The following is a 16,445-nucleotide window of genomic DNA, read 5'->3' on the forward strand; positions in this document are numbered from 1 at the left end:
GGTGTCTGATGTCATCACACCACCTATGTCAGTGACTAATTCTTCATGAGTCACTTTCATAAGTGTCACCATCTCCCTACAGATTTCTCCTTGAATTTCTTCTATTGTCATGATGAAAACTTGGTAGTGAATGATTGGACTACAGAAATTCCTCTTCATCTTTGTAACATTTAAGTCCTCAGCAGCTCACTTCCGGACTGGAATAGCCGCCTAACTGGTCTTCCCATCTCCATTTTGTAATGTAAGTTGAACACGAATGAGCACCTCCCATGTGCAAAGCAGAACCTTTGCTTATACTACTGGTGAGACCTAACCATGTTTTGTTTTGTTTTGTTTTTCCATAGAAGTCACTGGTGTGCCATATGCCATGAACTTTGTTAGAAGCTATATAGTAGAGTGGTTAAGCGTACTGGCTCTGGGTCCAGAGCCAGTACTAGGTCCAAATCCTGGCAATGCCACTTACTAGCTGTGGAACCTTAGACAAGTTACTTTACCTCTCTGGGCCTCAGGTTCCTTATTGTATAATGGGAATAACAATATCACCAAGCCCCTAAGGTTTTTGTGAAGATTAAGTGAACTAAAACATATAAAGCACTTAAAACTGTATCTTAGTATGCAGTATCATAGCAAACATTCACAAATTATTCATAAAATATGCTTTTATTCTAATATTGTTGTATTGATGCCAATGAATTATCTTTGCTTGTGCTAGGGTAGGAGACTGAAGGATATATGACAGGTGAGGAAAATGCTGTGCGTTAATAATATGGGAATGACACTAGCCCTTCCCTATTTTTGATTCCTAGTTCCCTCCCTGGGATTTTTTTGACCAATCTGGAGTGGGGTCCAGGAACTTATATCATGTTTCCCCGAAAATAAGACCTAGCCGGATAATCAGCTCTAATGGGGCTTTTGGAGCAAAGATCAATATAAGACCCAGTCTTATTATACTATAATACTATATTATATATACTATATATACTATATATATATACTATATATACTATATATTATATATACTATATAATACTATATTATATTATACTATAATACTTATACTATAATATAAGACTGGGTCTATAATATAATATAATATAATATAATATAATATAATATAATATATAATACTGGGTCTTATATTAATTTTTGCTCCAAAAGACACATTAGAGCTGATGGTTCAGCTAGGTCTTATTTTCCGCAAAACACAGTATGTGTTGATCCAGCCCATGAGGATACCAGAGAAGAGACCCAGGGAACAAATATTCCAACCTCCTTCTCCTCCCACGTGCTGCTGGTACCTCCCATTGGCTGGAGCCAACCGGAAGGCAGAGACAAGGAACCTGATGATGAGTCCACCCAGGTCAGCCCATTGGGTCAGAGTGGAGAAGTGGGGAGAGTGCATCTGGAGGTGTACATCCAACACCCATGTGAACTCACTGAATCCCAACCCACATCAACTCTGTGATAGGACTGCTATTCTTTCCCTACTGTACAACTGAGGAAATGGGGGCCCAGAGGCAGGTCCTCAATTTTCCCACACAAGCAAAGCTCACTTCTACCTACAGGGCGTTGTTCTTAAGATTTGCACTGACGCTCTTACGACCTTTCACTGAACACCCAGCTTATTTAACTCTTCACCCTTCACATCTTCACCCTTATTCTATTGCACCATTTCCAGTCAGAGCTGCGGGGGCCACAGTTCATTATTCTCTTGATTCCATAAATACAGAGTGTCGGAGTCAGAGAGTTCAAGGAGGTGTCATCCAACTCTCACTTTATAGAATAATAATTGGCAGCCCAAATTTATGTCATGTATTAATTTTCCATTCCCTGGCCAGCCTGTACGCTGCAGGAGGGCAGAAACCAAGTCTTTTACATCATCTCTATTTTTCACACCCCTTAGCAGAGTGGAACACATTGCTGATACTCAAACTCATGTTGGTTGGTTTGGTGGGTTAATTATTATTATTACTTGAATAACAGATGAACTATTTTAGCATTGAAGTCATCTGTCTGAATATAAGAGAAAAACAAACAGCCTCATCCACAGCTGTTTAGAGCAGAATTTGGTTAACCATGAAAATGTCCATTGCCAAAATGTCAGAATTAAATACAGTCCTTTAAAAAAGCGATACCTTCTGACTAGGCAATCTCACTTCTAGGAATTCATCCCAAGGACAAATTCCTAGATATGTGCAAAGATATTTATGGGCATATATGTTCATCTCAGTGTTAATAATTATATACATACAAATATGCATACACTGTAAGAAACCTATATACAATCATCAGACCATATATATTAATAAAAACAGAATTCTGACCCACCACCTGGCAGCAAAGAGTTCCGAAAGACAATTTCTCCACATTCTCAACAACACTTGTTATTTTATCTTTGTCTTTTTTTAAAAAAAGAGGCCGCCCTCTTTCTTCTCAACCAGGCGGCAAAGCAGCCTCCCCAGCAGATCTTAGAGATGCAGATCTTTGGGAAAACCCTGACAGGCAAGACCATCACACTCGAGGTCGAGCCCAGTGACACTATTGAAAACGTCAAAGCCAAAATCCAAGACAAGGAGGGCATCCCACCTGACCAGCAGCGTCTGATTTTTGTGGGCAAACAGCTGGAGGATGGCCGCACTCTCTCAGACTATAACATCGAGAAAGAGTCCACTCTGCACTTGGTGCTTCGTCTGTGGGGTGGTATCATTGAGCCTTCTGTCCGCCAGCTTGCCCAGAAGTACAACTGTGACAAGATGATCTGCGGCAAGTGTTATGCTCGCCTGCATCCTCGTGCTGTCAACTGCCGCAAGAAGAAGTGTGGCCACACCAACAACCTACTCCCCAAGAAGGTCAAATATGGGCCTTCCACCTCCTCGGCTCACAGGGTGGCCTCCTGCACAAATCCCTTGGCCCTGGGGCTTCAATAAAGTTTCCCTTTCGTTGACTGGAGCAGTAAAAAAAAAAAAAAAAAAAAGAAAAAAAAGAGCCATCTTATGCGTGTGAAGTGATATCTCATTATGGTTTTGCTTTGTTTCCCTAATGATTAATGATGGTGAGAATCTTTTCACATATCTATTGGTCATGTGTATACCTTCTGTGGAAAATGTTTATTGAAGTCCTTTGCCCATTTTTTAATTGGGTTACGTTTTTGTTGTCGAGTTGTAAGAGTTCTTTATATATTCTGGATTTGATTTGGTTTTGAAATTGACTAAATTCATCTGTTCGTTCATCAGAAGACTTATAAATACAGACTCCAGAAAATAATTTGAACTAGCTTATCTTCAAAAACAAAAATACTATGAAATAATATAAACTGATTGGACTGAATGATGGTGGAGTATACTTAGGTCAACAGATGTTACTACTGGACTGCTGGCTGGGCTGGCCAAATTAGTTAAGGACAATGTCACACAAAAAAATCAATCTCAAGCAACCAAAGACAAGACTCGTTTCAGACCTGTGTTTTCTATATACCGTGGTACCAAGTCTACTGCTGCCCTCTCTACTCCAAGCCTGGGCGTCCATAAACTGGTGGGAAATGGAAGTGACAAGTTTCAGAGATGTCTTTGGCTTGTAGTGGGGGAAGGAGCACTCCAGTGAATCATTCAGGGAACTTCTAGTAAAAAGATTCCGAAGAAAATGAAGTGTATAGTTGGTGAACATTATGAGACATAGGAATGAAATTAGGAGTACATTGTAAGAGAGCACTTTCAGAGACATGGAGAGAATGGCATGTAGATATAAACTGAGTTAGAGAATAGGAAAGTAGTTATTCAGAAGTAAATAGTTAGGGTCATCAGGGTTTTAAAATTAAAACAAACCACGCACTTACGCTTTTCACCCCCAGAGTTGGTTTTAGAAACACTGTTTTATGGGAATATTGCAGCTGCAAAGTTATTTTAAGAGGCAATCTAAATATTTACTTTCATGCTATAACCTTTGCCTTGTTTGTAGTCTAGTTTAAACCTTTAGACTGAAGACAAGATACAAGCATTTAAGTTTTGAAATAGCTACATAAATATTACAAATACCTAAAGCACCATGCTAACAAAAATTGACTTTTTCAAAATAGCATCATAAAAATTGGTTATATCTAATTTTATTGAAAATTTTTTATCTACTTATTTCATTATAATTATTCAACATATATTCCAAATAAGAGGAGGGAAAGCTATTTAAAAATTCTACCAAAACCAGTTAATTAGTCCTTTAAAAATATGAATAAATAACTTTTAAATTTCTGGGTCTTATTAACCTATAAAATAGGACCTGAATCATATCATATATTGAAAAGTCATATATATAGATAGATTTAATTTACTATATTATATTGTATAAAACATATAATTTAGTTGAGAGAAAAGTGGTGTGGATTTATTTTCTTACAGAAAAATGAACGAGGACAAAGGGTATTTACTTATTAAATCTTTGCCTGGAGGAGACTAAGAAGTGGAAAAAGGTCTGTAAATGTTTGTTTCCATTTAATAATCCAAACCTTGTTACTTTGCTGGCTTTGAAAGTCTGTCTTTTCTTTTCTAAGGTGCTGGGGTGGAGCCAGTTGGAGGGTATGGCCTAGCAGTTCAAAAGACCTGGAGAGGGTGTTACTTCCTTTTCTTCACAAGTTTTAAAATCTGTGGATGGCTAAGACCAGTCTCCAAAAATAAGGACAATCGGATGTGGCATCATAACTTTTAGTTACTTTGGGAGCAGATCAATTGAAGTCCTAGACTAAGTTTATTACTTTCTAAAAAAAATACTTTAATAAACTGTTACATCACTTTAAAATGTATCTAACAGAATCTAAATACATTTATATATGTACAAACTCTTCAATAGTTATACATTTTACTTCACTCCTTTTTCTCTTTGAACTAATAAATCCATTCCCGGAGTTATTTCCTATTTTAAACTTGAAAGCCTTTAATTGATCATTTATGTATCATGAAATTATTTTTTTAAACTGGAATCATAATGCTCTTCGTGATAAAAAAGTAAATTTGCTCTGATTTATTATAATTATTAGTATATAATTAACCAAAAAAGATAAATTAAACATTTTTTAAAAATTATTAAATGTAAGAGATAAAAATTAGATATATTAATGAAAATAATTTTTTATTTAAAAATAACTTCATTGCCTTGAGTATTAGTAATTGCTAGAATGGGTCAAGATTTAACATCAAGTCTATTCCTATTCTTCATTTTTTATAGATGTAACACCAAGAAACCTTGTTCACATAAATGAGTAAATAGAATGAGTTATTCTGTCACTCAATTCTTTGAAATTCTTTTGAGTTACATGTCAGACTATCGCAGTGCACCATCACAAACTTTTAATAATCGACATCTATATTAACTCCTTTGTAAATTTTTTGCAACTTTATTATAACTTTTAATCCAGGGAAGGGGGTGAAGAGTCTGTGGCTCAGATTTGTGACTCTCAATTTCTATGGACATGACCTATGAACCCAGCCACCATCCTCTATCTTCCCTCACAAAATTTTTGTTTTATTTTTGGCTGGCTTATAGTAATTGACCTTACCTTGTCTCTTCACTGCCCACTCTGAAATGCTCTTCACCAGGAAATGGCTCTGTCTTAATCTCCATGGGAATACTGAAAGAGACGTCTCAGAGAAGTTAATTGCTTCCTTAAATTAAAAAACTGGGTGGAGTCAGATATATTGTTCCTCCGGAAGCTTGCTTCTAGAATTCGGAATTGGCCTCCCAGTGAGAAGGTTTTAAATTATGAAGACCAGGTCAAGGGAGCCCCACCCACCTGTGAATAAAACATTCACGCAGAAAAACAGCCTCTTGTTTTCCTCTCAGAAACCTGTGCACATCCTTTACACTCCCCAACATCCAATTAATTCATTACCAGGTTTTACATCATAAATGTCTCTCAAAACTATTGTATCCAGTGACCTTCATTTATTCAACAAATTTATTGACTATCTACTATGTGTCAGGCTATGCTAGCTACTGGAGATACAGCAGTAAACCAGACTCCAGTCCTACAAGAATATCAAACCATTCACACCGTAAAGTCTAGGTCCTTGTAAATTATGGCCCAAAACTCTTATTGATGCAAATAAGCATCATAAAAACTACATGGTTAGCAAAGCAAAACTCCAAATTGATGATAATGAAGCTAAACTAACAATAATGGATATTTAAAAGAAAGACTAAGCCAATGTAATACCTAGAGGCCAATCTGAGTCAACATTGTGAATGCACCCCTAACAAAGCCTTTGAGCTGGAAAACTAAGGAATTCCAACTATCTGGGTATTTGCACAGTGGGAACTTTGCAAAGTTGCTGGCAACTCAACTTAGTACAATGCTGAATCAATTCCGGTGTAAACTTGTGCTAAAGACCAAGTTTATGAAGAGCAAAGACGTTACCCTTAATAACTTCCATAGAAGGTTATTAGTGGTCCTTACTGTCGTAAAAAAATTTACTTTTTTTGTTTTGTTTAGTTTTTTCAGAAAACTTTGCTTCTTAAAAAGAAAAAGAGAACTTCTGCATTTTGCATTAGTGGACAAACCCTTAAGAGGTGCACTTGGAGAACAAAAGCTAATCCTGACAGGTTGTGTGATGGAGAGGGGTGGGAGTGGAGGATTAAAAAAGAGGGTTGACTAGGATACCCTTTCAGAAAGATGAAAATGGCCTAGATTTTCTCAGTAAAAGCACAGCTCTCTTGAACCAAGTTTGAAAGAATGTAAGGGTGGGTTTAAGAATTAGGAAATGCAGTGCTATTGAAAATTCACTATAAGAAGTTTGAAAAGCATTTTTTTGACACTTCAGGAATTTTCCACTGAGCTGAGGATGGGGCAATATGTTTATGTTGAAATAACGGTTCAAGAGATACTATACTTGAACATTTATACAATCCTTATCCTCTGTTAATCACTTTACATGGCTTATCTCCAGGTTGACAGACACCAATAGTCAGGAATTCTGGGGAGGGAGAGTTTTGGAGAGGCTACAATAGGCTGGAACGGCCAAAAGATGTTTGGATAAAGAGGTAAGGTTGGAGTTGAACCCAGAGCTGGATTTACAAAACAGTTGTATTAAGAGGCTCTGAGAAGGTGAGATTGACTGGATTGGAGATGGGTCCCAAAGAAGGCACAGACCCAGAGGGAAGAGGGCATGGCAAGCTGAGCTATTTGTTACTGAGAATCCTTGAGGGTTTGGAGGTCAGGAAAATGCCAGGTTTTAGAAGGACCACACAATAGTAATCTCAGACATCTATCTCAAGCTTCAGTCTCCCACAATCCATTCTTTCTCTAGTCACCAGGGATCTTTTATCTTAACGTTTTGTTTGTGCAGCTTCCTTCAAAAGCCCCCTTTCCATGCCTAAACCATAAAATTGAAAATTCCAGGATATGCAGGACCCTCCAAGGTGTACCTTGCACCCTCATCTCAGTGCTGTGAGGGTGGGGTGGGCTGAGAGGCTACTTCCCGAAGCAGGCTTTTGTATATGCTCTTCCTTATTTCTAGAATGCCCCTTTTCCCCTAGCTAGGTTTCTTCGCATTCACCTCTTAGGAGCCAGGCATTCTGCTCAATCATGAAAATACAAAGATATATACAATGTCCAAATTATATGACAGTGGGAACAGAACCCCAAAGAGCAGTTCCCAGGCTCTCGGCCTCACATAGAAAGGTGCTGGCTCAGGTAGTAAATGGCCATCGACTGTGATCAAATGGCCATCAGCTGTGGCTAGTTGGCCGTCAGCTGTAACCAGTGAGCCATCGGGCACTAATATAACCGCCGTGGCTAGGCTAGCGGAAAATGGGGGCCAGCAAGGAGATGGTGGCTGAGCCTGCAAGCGGCACAGTGAGGGTTGAGAATTGTGTGGCTCCTGTTTCCTGTGTCTCCAACACAGCCGCCAGCGAGAGTATAGTGGTATGACTCCCCTACCTATGGCTCCGTGGGTGTTCCTTTTTGGCCTCACCATGTCCTGCATTCTTATGTGGAGAGTGGGACCAGAGACCACGCAGGCCGCCCCGCACGACACATGGCGCAGCGAGCAGGGTCTCCTGTATGACAATGACTTATGGCAAAATGGTATTAAAAATAAAGAACACATATTTCATATTAAGTGCACTGTCACCTATTGTACTAATCACCTTGAAGTTGTGTTGTCTTGAAAGTAAATTTAAAATTTTCAGAAGTTTACATGGAGTCATAATGATTAAAATCAATATTCCAACCCCTAAGTAAGTTTCTACCTCCTATAGTTCAGGTAAGATAATTTTGAAGTCAACAAGTTGTTGCTTTTACCTCACATAGTTGGGATCAATACGTTGAATGTCAACTGAAAAGAGTGGATTAAAGCGGAGGATCAAAAAGTGACATATACATACCTTAAACACTTCCTTTTTAATTTAAACTATAGAATGTGTACTCATTTGCCAATAGTTTGATATAGGCTCAACGCTTTTTCTTTGCTTATGGAGTTTCTCATCATTTCTCATTATTTTCAAATGTTTTTTTCATTTTAATAAGCCATTTTAATAAGACTTCTAGTTTCAATGCCTTTAAAGTAGAATGAGAAATCAAAGGTACTTAGGAAGCAATCTGAGTGTAGAAACCTTCTAGGTTTTTGTATTTTTTTCTTCCAATCTTTTACAGTTGTCTCTATGGTAACTAACTTGACAATGAATGTTCTTAAGCAACATCTTCATTGAATCTTTTAACAATTTGCTTTTCATAAAACATCTCTCTTTTAAGGGTCCATCATATTTTATTAGTTCATATAATATTAAATTAAATTATACACACACACACACACACACACAATAACAGGTACAAGCGAAGTAATAGGTTTGGTTAGAAACTGTTGCTAACCACCAAATCCAGTGGTGGGAGGAGAGGGAGTATGGTTCAATGGAAAATTTCCTTCCATCTGTGAGATACCAGGGTGCTGAGGGCATTATAAGGTACTTAAACTTAGCTAGTATGTTTTTTAATTAGCTGATATGTTTTTTAAATGGTATCTATTCTTTGATTATTAAGTAAATGTTTATACAGTTTATAAGATATGAATTATTTGAGGACTGAAGCTGTATTTGAACTCCTTTGGTTGCGAGTGAAAGAAACTGAACACAAAAGATTTTATGCATAAAAGAGAATCTATTGAGTTAGAGAACTGAAAAGTTCAGGATTCACTTGGCTTCAGGCCTCCCTCTCAGTCCACCTCTCTGTCTTCTGCACTTCTCAAAGCATATTTGTCTCACGTTTTCATATTTATACTTTCTCTGTGTAGTTGAGGAAGATGGCTCAACTCCAGTATGCAGCATGGTTATTTCTTGGGATTACAGGAGAGACTGTTTTTTCCAGCAACCCTCTACTACATCTCTGAGAAGCCTCTGATAAGCCTTGATTTGGGTCATGTGTCCATCTTTGAGCCAATCACCACATCTAATTAGCCAGCCTGGATCTCCTACCCACTACCGTGCGGATAGAGCACTGGGACTGACAATCCCATCAGACCTCAGTAAGTGGGGGAAGAGACAAGTCTTCAAATGATAAACTGTGTGCTCTTAAGAGAAGCTAGACCTGCAAAAACAACAGATGTCCATAGCACAGACCATGCCTTAATTATTCATGTATTCCCCCAAGACCAAACATATAGAAGCAGCTTAGTATTAAATAGTGATACTAATATGAATATATAATATTAAATATTGTACTAATGAAGAACTATTTATAGCACTTTATACTTCCAAAACATTTTCACAGACATTATTTTATTGTTAATAGTAAAGACAGATTAAGTGACTTGCTTAAAGTTATACATCTGGTTTCTGATAGAGCCGAGTTCATAACTGGGTCTCCTGGCTTCTAGTCCAGTTCCCTTAGGAAGTCTTCCTCTTTTTTTCTCTCTTGCTGCCAAGGCTGATGTAAAAGAGGAAGGAAAGAGGGAAGAGATATTTGGTCATGCTTTCACTGCTTCTTAGAAGGCTTGATATGGTTTTGTCCTTCGAGGCCATGCTGGTGATAGGTGACTAGTGTCTATCTTTCAACCTAATCACATGTATGTATAATGGATGGCTGTCATCACTACTTGGACTATTAATTTATTGAGTTGTGAAATCTGCCAAAGGAAACCTCACATATTATTTTGTTTCTAAGGTTAATATTTACCGTGTGTTTGACAATACTTTGATGTGCGAACACTCTATCATGAAGATAGTTCCTTAAAGGTAGATTAGTATACTGAAAGTAGTGGAAGATGTAGAGTCAAGCTATTGTTTGAGTCTCAGCTCCGTTACTTGTAATCTTGGACAAGATGAGTAACCTCCATGAGGTGGGGTGGGGTACCTTCTCCTGAAGTCCCCGGCAGCCTGAGGAGGGTGAATATAAAAATGAAATTGAGATTCTGTGAAATAAGAAGACAGGGGTAATGGAAACCAGGGGATATTCAATCGTATTCAGTATTCATGCACCAAGCATTGGGGTAGGTCATGTGGACCTAAGGACCTCACAGTTTGTTGTAGGAGGCAGGCATCTATAAAAGCACAGTCTTATTAGCATGGATTTGGATCAGAAAGATATGTAAATCCCAGCTTTATCCTTTCTAGCTGTGTAATGTGAAACCAGTTTTTATCATCTGCGAAACTCAGTGTTCTTATCTATAAAATAGAGATAATATTTAACTTGTGATGTTGTAGGTAGTGACATGGAAGTTATTCACTAAATAGTCCCTTCTCTTTCTTTTCTTACAATGTACAGTGAACATGGAAGCACAGTTAAGGAAACGAGTTATCTGGTTGCAGCGTGGGACCAGGTTCCTGGATCACAGGTTTGATAATAGGCATAGCTTCCAACCAGTGATGTAATGATAAAAAAAAAAAAAAAAAAATAGGCATAGCTTCCAGATGATGATTGTGAATACTGGAATCATCTGTCAAAAGGCTGTATTGTAACTTGACTTCATTTAGATAAAAACAGCCAAATTGTTATACTGGAAATTCCTAAAGCTCAAAGCAACTTTGATTCTTTCAAGTGCTCCTGTGATGACCTAGTCTTGTGCATAACTCCTCTGGTATAGAAAGGAACAAATATTTGATATCCATCTTCATTGTTTGCTGTGGGTTGGTTTCCTGTTATTTTTTTCCCTCTGTCTAGAGGAAGGGAGTAAAGGAAACTTCCTTGTGAACCTACTACTGTATGGAACATGTTAGAAAAAAATTAGCACAGAGGGCAAGAGTAGAGCTTCTGAATTATCACCAGCACAATTCAACTCCAGTATACCTTAGGGATAGTTTATTGATGATTGTTCATTTACTCACCGAAAGTAACAAAAGTGCAAAGTACCAAAAGGAGGGGCCCACATTGAGCCTAGGCAAATCAGGAGAGCTCACCCTCACTGTGGATAGTCTAGGAGAAGGTCCTACACACCCATGTGATCCAAGTTAGAAAGTGATTTAACATTAGACCATCAGCAGATTTAGATAAATTGTTTTTGGAATATGTACAGAATTGGGAGAAGCCACTTCTTAGAGAATAAGAGAAATTAAAGAAGGTTTGTTGTTTTGTTATTAAATAGAAGAGGTGGCAGCCTAGTCTTGAAGCACTGGTAATACTTTAGTATATGAACTTGCAAACAAAGGTAAGAGAACATTTGACGTATAGGAATTAGTGTGAAGAAAGGTCAAGCCACGGAGACAGGAGTAGGAGGTGGGAGGAGCATGTGGGTATCGGGTGGGCAGTTCCACTTACTCAGAAAAGAGAATGTTCTTATCTCTACCACTCATCCAGCACTTACCTGTCCTTTTATTACTTTTTATGAGTGTACATCTCATCTCCTAGATGACCAAAGGGAAGAGTGCTGTACAAAAGTAAGCTTTGGTTTCTCCCCACGTCACTTACCATCCTTAGTAAATAAGCAAACAATACATATATTATGCAGGTGAAGGGATTGGTTGACTGCTTGAAGGTAAAACAGAAAGAAATTGTATAATCAAAAGGAAAATATTTTCATGTAAGATCACTATTTTAATGAATTAGAATGTTTTCCATCTTCTTTTTCTCACACTTAAAAATTCTTTAATTGGCTCACAAGAGACCCACTTCAGATCAAAAGACACACACAGACTGAATGTAAATTGATAGACCAAGGTATTTCATGCAAATGGAAATTTTAAATAGCTGGAGTAGCAATAATTATAACAGATAAAATGTACTTTAAAAGAAAGGCTATTACAAGAGACAAAGGACATTTCATGTACAATAGCCAAGATATGGAAGCAACTTAAGTATCCATTAATAAACGATTGAATAAAGAAGATGTGGTACATATATACAATGGAATAATACTTGGTCATAAAAAAGAATGAAATCTTACCATTTGCAACATGGATGGACTCAGAGTGTATTATGCTAATGTGGAATTTAAAGAACAAAATAAATGAACAATCAAAATAGAAATAAACTTCTACATACAGAGAACAAACTGATGGTTGCCAGATGGGAAGGGGCTTAGCAGGCTGGGTGAAGAAGGTGAAGGGATTAAGAAGTACAAATTGGTAGTTACAAAATAGTCATGGGATATAAAGTATAGCATAGGGAATATGGTCAGTAATATTGTAATAACTATGTATAATGCCAGGGGGGTATTAGACTTATTGGGGGATTACTTCATAAGTTATATAAATGTCTAACCACTATGCTGTATACCTGAAACTAATATGAATATCAACTGTAATTGAAAAAGTTAAACATTTTTTTTAAAGATTATATCACCAAAACAAAACCCTAGGCCTATTACAATAACTGGACTTATTCATTATATTCTTTCAACAGCACAAAATTTATTCACCTTGTATTTTCTATTTACAAGTGTTTTCATCTGTGTGATCTCATTTATTTCTCTTAAAAATCCTCAGATTAATTAGAATCTTATGCCAGAAAAAAAAATTCTTTATTTTTTCTTGATAGTACTAGTGTTAATAGCAATATTTGACAGCATTAGAATATAACTTATGTACCAACTGAAGCAATACGTGAGTCAGGCGAGAATCAACAACGGACATGAAAAGCTTTCATGGGATGAAAGGTTGTTGGGGAATAAGATATTCACATAGAATCAAAGTATCACCCCACAGAATAATAATTAATTATAAAGGGAAAAGGCAGATCTGGAGGGTAATACCTGATTCAAACTTGGCATCACTCATCCTGAGACAACTTGCTCTGTAGAGTCAGCATCCTGCCGTGATACAGTATGACATCCACAACATCACGTATAGAGTATTCTTGCCAACAGTGTTTTCTCTAAATCTAACAGTGGGGGTGGGGATACAAACCCAGACTGTGAGACATTCGACAGGACAACTGGCCCAGATTCTTTTTAAAAATGGCAATGTCATGAAAGACAAAAATGGTAATGAGACTGCTCAAGAATTAAGGAGACTAAAGAGACATGACAATGAAATGCAAAGAATGATCCATGACTGGCTCCTGGATTAAAAAACAAACAAACCCTAAAACACACTTTTGAGACAATTGGCTCAATGTGAGTATATCCGGTGTGTTAGATAATGTTATGTATTAATGTTCATTTGGGGGGGTTATATTATGGTATGGTGGTTGTTATGGACTGAATGTTTGTGTCCCCCCACCACTGTCCAAATTTGTATGTTGAAATCCTAACCCTGGGCCGGCCCAGTGGCTCAGGCGGTTAGAGCTCCAGGCTCCTAACTCCGAAGGCTGCCGGTTCTGTTCCCACATGGGCTAGTGGGCTCTCAACCACAAGGTTGCCGGTTCAACTCCTCAAGTCCCGCAAGGGATGGTGGGCAGCGCCCCCTGCAACTAAGATTGAACACGGCACCTTGAGCTGAGCTGACTCCTGGATGGCTCAGTTGGTTGGAGGGCGTCCTCTCAACCACAAGGTTGCCAGTTCAACTCCCGCAAGGGATGGTGGGCTGTGCCTCCTGCAACTAGCAACCGCAACTCGACCTGGAGCTGAGCTGCGCCCTGCACAACTAAGACTGAAAGGACAACAACTTGAAGCTGAACGGCACCCTCCACAACTAAGATTGAAAGGACAACAACTTGACTTGGAAAAAAAGGCCTGGAAGTACACACTGTTCCCCAATAAAGTCCTGTTCCCCTTCCCCAATAAAATCTTTAAAAAAAAAAAGAAAAAAAAAGAAATCCTAACCCTAATGCAATGATATTAGGAGGTGGGGCCTTTAGGGAGCTGATTAGATCACGAGGGTGGAACCCAGAGAGCTCTCTTGCCATTTCCATCATATGAGGAGAAAACTGCCATCTGCAACCCAGAAGAGGGTCGTCACCAGAACCTGACCACGCGGAACCCCTGACCTCAGATTTCTATCCTCCTGAACTGTGAGAAATAAACTGTTGTTTATCAACCTCACGGTCGATGGCATTCTGTTATAGCAGCACAAACTAAGACAGTGATTATGCAAGAGACTGTCTTGGTTCTTAAGAGATCCATGCTGAAGTATGTAGGGGTGAAGTGTCATCATATCTGCAAATTACTTTTAAATGATTGAACCAAAAACAGTACGAATGTTTATGTCTAAATAATTGAGCAAAAAGAATATACTATGTACTATAGATATTTCATATGTGAGTGTGTGTGTGAGAAAAAGCAAGCAAATGTGGACAATGTTCACAACTGGTGAATTTAGGTGAAAAATATAGTTCATTGTGTTATTTTGTCAGCATTTGTATAGGTTTGAATTTTCCAACATAGTAAGTTAGGAAAAAGTGAAAACATCTTTTTCCTAATTGTCAAACATAATATATGCTTGTTCATTGAGAAATTTTAGAAAATACAGAAAAAGCATGAAAAATAAAATAATCATGTGCTATGGTAGAGCTTTTCTTACCGTCTCCCTTTCTAGTCCCTCCACATCTTATAACTCTTAGGCACAAAGGCCAACCTTGTTAATTAAGATTCAAGTAGGAAGATGAATAGGAGTCCTTTACATTTCTTAAAGATCCTATCAATTGAGTTTCAGATCACCTTGGCTCTCTTTCTCAGGTTTAATCCTTTCTATACAGAAGCTATAAACTTTAAAGTTAAATACTCAAGTGATAAACAAAATTATTTTAAAAAATAGGAAAATGTTTAGGTTGACGCTTAAAACATCACAAAATTCAAAACATAAATTCATCACTATGAAATGCCTGAAAGGCTTCTCGTTGCAGTTACAAGAATACACACACTCAGGTGGCATAGCATCTCAGATCTGACCTCTGCCTTCCTCAGATTTTATCTTCCACACTCTCGCCTTCTTCGCCTTCTTCTGGCCTCCTGTACTTTGAATCTCCAAAACGGTCCTAGATTTTGCCTTAGGGTGTCCTTGGCCCACATCTTTACGTGGCTGGCTCCTTCTCAACATTCAAGTCTCAGCTCAAATGTCACCACTTTCAGAGCAGCCTCCAGGGACCATTCTCCAGACGCAGCTCCTCCCCAACTGCCTCTTCCAGCCCTCTCTGTTGTTTTAGCATGTTTTGTTTCAAGTCACTCATCACTATCGGAAATCATCGTGTTCATTTTCAATTTAATCATCTTTGTTGCATATCTGCTCTGAACTAGAGTATAAACCTCCGTGAGGGACCCTGTCTATCTTGAGGCCACTGTATCTCCCAGGGTTGAGATGGATCAGGGTCCGGTACATATTAGGTACTGTGTAAATATTTTTTGACTGAATAAATATTCCTTTTCATATACAATTCACACACATGCCACTTAGACCACACCTTATGTAGGTTAGTATCAAGAGCTATACAGCTATTTCAGGAGCTGTAGTGAGTTTCTCTTTGCAGGCTCCTAAAGTTTCTTCTAAAGAAACTCCAAGTAAAATCAGAAAAGTGGCCACGTGGAAGCTCCTCTAATGAATAAAAGAACTGTACCTATAACCAACAGAATGTCAAGAGAAGTTTGTGATCTGTGTAAAGTATATCAGTTTCATATCAACCCAGTTCAAGTGAGTTTTCTCAAGTGAGTTAGGATTCCTTGTGATAAGTTACAAGATTATCCTTAGTACATTTTAAAGTTTGGGGGACACAGGAAGTAAAGAACTCCATGAAGTTAAAATTAGATATGAGAACACAGTATCTGTAGTATTTGATTAATGTTTACTTTTTCCTCTTTCCTTTTTTAAGCTTAAAAGCTTCAGGGCCAGTTCCTGAAACAGCTTCCAATGCCAATTTTCCACTGCAATGGAAATTACTATGACTGATGCAATTAAAAAAATGTAATTGTGGCAATCTTCTGTCCAAGATCAAAACCCTTCCTCTCCCTCTTCAAGTAATGATCTTAACTTACACTAATCCTATAAAGTTATTTTCTTCTGGTATTTGAGGACTGTTATTAACAAAACAAAACAACTAGATAAAAGTCTTCAACCACCTTTTAAGAATGTCTCTAAATTCTAGTCTTTTAAATAAAATTTTTGTT

At 37.9% G+C, this 16,445-nt stretch overlaps 1 protein-coding gene across 1 annotated transcript; it reads left to right on the forward strand.

Annotated features, from left to right (window-relative positions):
• Nucleotides 1-2,437: 2,437 nt before the first annotated feature.
• LOC117024460 (ubiquitin-60S ribosomal protein L40-like) lies at nt 2,438-2,974 on the forward strand. The gene has a single exon (XM_033109799.1). The coding sequence runs from the start codon at nt 2,475-2,477 to the stop codon at nt 2,925-2,927; it is 453 nt and encodes a 150-aa protein (XP_032965690.1). The 5' UTR covers nt 2,438-2,474; the 3' UTR covers nt 2,928-2,974.
• Nucleotides 2,975-16,445: the final 13,471 nt, after the last annotated feature.

Source organism: Rhinolophus ferrumequinum, chromosome 7, assembly GCF_004115265.2.
Source record: "Rhinolophus ferrumequinum isolate MPI-CBG mRhiFer1 chromosome 7, mRhiFer1_v1.p, whole genome shotgun sequence".
NCBI lineage: Eukaryota > Metazoa > Chordata > Mammalia > Chiroptera > Rhinolophidae > Rhinolophus > Rhinolophus ferrumequinum.